General features: G+C 41.1%; 1 protein-coding gene across 1 annotated transcript; it reads right to left on the reverse strand.

The window, feature by feature from the left end:
- Positions 1 to 2,088, reverse strand: LOC118391268 (ependymin-2). The gene is made up of 6 exons (XM_035782496.2): positions 1,907 to 2,088; positions 1,675 to 1,706; positions 1,314 to 1,454; positions 975 to 1,161; positions 706 to 790; positions 1 to 501 (listed from the first exon to the last, which is right to left on the reverse strand). The coding sequence occupies exons 1-6, from the start codon at positions 1,992 to 1,994 to the stop codon at positions 369 to 371; spliced, it is 666 nt and encodes a 221-aa protein (XP_035638389.1). The 5' UTR covers positions 1,995 to 2,088; the 3' UTR covers positions 1 to 368.
- Positions 2,089 to 2,732: the final 644 nt, after the last annotated feature.

Here is a 2,732-nt window from a genome sequence, read left to right on the forward strand (position 1 = left end):
AAAGATTTGGAGTTTTTATTCTTATTTGCCTATGCAGACCTCTTACGCATTTGCAACTTAAAGTGACAGATTAATAGTGTAAGGTACAAACATTATATGCCCATCTATCCTGTTCAAACGTAGAGATTACATTAACATGACAACTTGAAATTAACTTTCCTTTTTACATCTGATCCGTCTTTTATGCAATGTCTTCAAAGGGGAATCAACAAAGAAAGTAAATTATAATACAGATCTTATCTAACAGAAGAGGAAAGATGGTAATAATAAAACACTCAAATGTAGTCATTAGAGTGAGAGAAACATCTAGGTGGATTAGCTTGCCAGGCTCTTGGTTGGTTGGGGCTGGAGGTCCTGGTGCCACTGTATCAGACAGTGTTGAAAATATTGAAGAAGTCATTCTTCTGGCCCTTTGGAGTCTCCTCCAGCTCCACAGCCTCACAGAAAGACGGCAGAGTGAACATTTCAGGGGCCTTCACCTCAGTGACCACTTCAGAATTGCTGTAAGAAAAAGAGAAATTACATGAAGATTTCGGGCATGCAAGAACCTACAACGTAAGCACAATCAGATATACAGTGCAGAACAAAATCTACAATCGTCAAATAAATCTAGTACTGTAATAGGGCAATATGGTAGCAGCATACTCTACATACATGTCAGTGCCCTTACCACTGCTTTATGCAAGTTAAATGTACGTCACACACCTGAAGAGGAGTGTGATGGAGTCAGTTGAGTAGAAAGTACTGAGTGGTAGACATTCTCCCACAGTAGTTAACGCAGAATACTGGCCTGGAGATCAGATAGATAGACCGACAGACATTAGGACTGACATACACTGTATGTGAATGTTTTGATACGATACACCTCAATAGCCTTGCTATGTAAACCAATATACAGTATATAAACCATCATGTATTACTTAATTAATGAAAATCACATTGACAGTCTGACTCCTAATGCGTATCATAATTACCCTTAGTCTCTGCCACAGATCCCATCCATATATTCACTTTGATGTTCTCCTCCTGAACAGTGTCACTCCCCAAAAACAGCTCAACCTGATGGGCTGCACCAGCGGGGAGTTCCAGAGCGTGAGCATGAGAGTGCAGAGACATCTTCTTACAGGACTGGTTTTTCATGTCAATATCATAGAAGACCCCCTGAGAGAGACGGTGTGCCATAACCATAGAAACAAGTGTGTTATACATGTATACTTTGATGTTATAAAGCAGCTATTCTGCATTACAATTGGGTTGGACTCAACTGAAATGTTGTCTTATAAGTGTGTATTTCTGTTAGTTCTCAGTGTTACCTCTTCAAACAGCATCAGGTAGTCCTCCAGATGCTCAGTCTTGTTGAGGTGCATCTCACTTTCAGTGAAACGTAGCTTCTTGTTCGTAGAGTCGTAGCTGTAATGTCCAGTTGCCTTGATTTCACCTCCTGTAAGGGCCATCTGTTTTATCAAGAGATGAAGACCGAGAGGAAGATATAAAGAGAGAGATAGAGAGATGAGTATGACCCAATTCTGTACCTGCAAAAACATCAGTGGACTGAAAAAGGATTGCCTGAGCTGAGAGTCTGGTTTGGTTTTGAAATAATGGAAATATAACCACACAGTGTCCTTACATGAAACTGGACATTGATAATGGTTCATGGATTAATGGGCAACTCACCACAGTCAGGACCCCAGTCATATTAGGTGATGCTAAAAGACAAAAACGGCATTTAGGCAGATTTTAAAACTCAGAGATGTGTAGACATATAGGTATAATTTAAGTTAGAGACTGTCAAATCTATGAACCTTGACAATATTACAGAAACAGTCATACAAGTAACAGCAGTTTTCCACATAGTGCACAGCAAACATTAACTACTACAAGTAGATATAAAGCAGATAATCCTTACTGCAGTGTTGTGGGCCATGGGACTCTGCCAGGGCGGTGGCACCCAGACACAGCCAGATGGAGAGGGCAGCGAAGGCGAAGTCCTGCATCTTCTTTTGGAGGGAGACTGAGGTTAACACTCAAACGTACACAACTCAGAGAGGATGATCACGACTCCAAGCGGTTCCAGGAACTGTGACAGGATGGATGAACACTGGTCCTTTTATAGGGTCCAACCATGGGGTTAAACGGAACACCTCTATGGGTCCAACCCCCACAGTGTCTGTAACAATGGGAAGAATGTTTTGGAAAGAGACGAGGGGTGGTTTAAACTTGCTGACCTTTCCTTCCACGTGGACCCTGACAAACAACATCTGCATAAACAGGGACTTAAGGACAAGCCACATGGAGTCACTATGAATTAATGGTCTGCCTTGCCATTGTGTGTCCTGTTCTGTCCTTGTGTGTCCCTTGTCTTGTCAGCATCTTGTGCTACAGTTGAAGTCGGAAGTTTACATACACTTAGGTTGGAGTGATTAAAACTCTTTTCAACCACTCCACAAATGTATCGTTAACACACTATAGTTTTGGCAAGTCAGTTAGGACATCTACTTTGTGCACGACACAAGTCATTTTTCCAACAATTGTTTACAGACAAATTATTTCACTTATAATTCACTGTATCACAATTCCAGTGGGTCAGAAGTTTACATACACTAAGGTGTCTGTGCCATTAAATAGCTTGGAAACTTCCAGAAAATGATGTCATGGCTTTATAAGCTTCTGATAGGCTAATTGACTTCATTTGAGTCAATTGGAGGTGTACCTGTGGATGTATCTCAAGGCCT

This window comes from Oncorhynchus keta, chromosome 12, assembly GCF_023373465.1.
Source record: "Oncorhynchus keta strain PuntledgeMale-10-30-2019 chromosome 12, Oket_V2, whole genome shotgun sequence".
NCBI lineage: Eukaryota > Metazoa > Chordata > Actinopteri > Salmoniformes > Salmonidae > Oncorhynchus > Oncorhynchus keta.

What these genes read in the sequence shown, in the direction of transcription:
- LOC118391268 (XM_035782496.2), bottom strand. Translation starts at nt 1,994, where the DNA reads ATGCAGGACTTCGCCTTCGCTGCCCTCTCCATCTGGCTGTGTCTGGGT. An exon ending in CCATGGCCCACAACACTGCA is followed by an intron (nt 1,707 to 1,906) that starts GTAAGGATTATC and finishes TTTGTCTTTTAG; the next exon opens with CATCACCTAATATGACTGGG. An exon ending in TGACTGGGGTCCTGACTGTG is followed by an intron (nt 1,455 to 1,674) that starts GTGAGTTGCCCA and finishes TTGATAAAACAG; the next exon opens with ATGGCCCTTACAGGAGGTGA.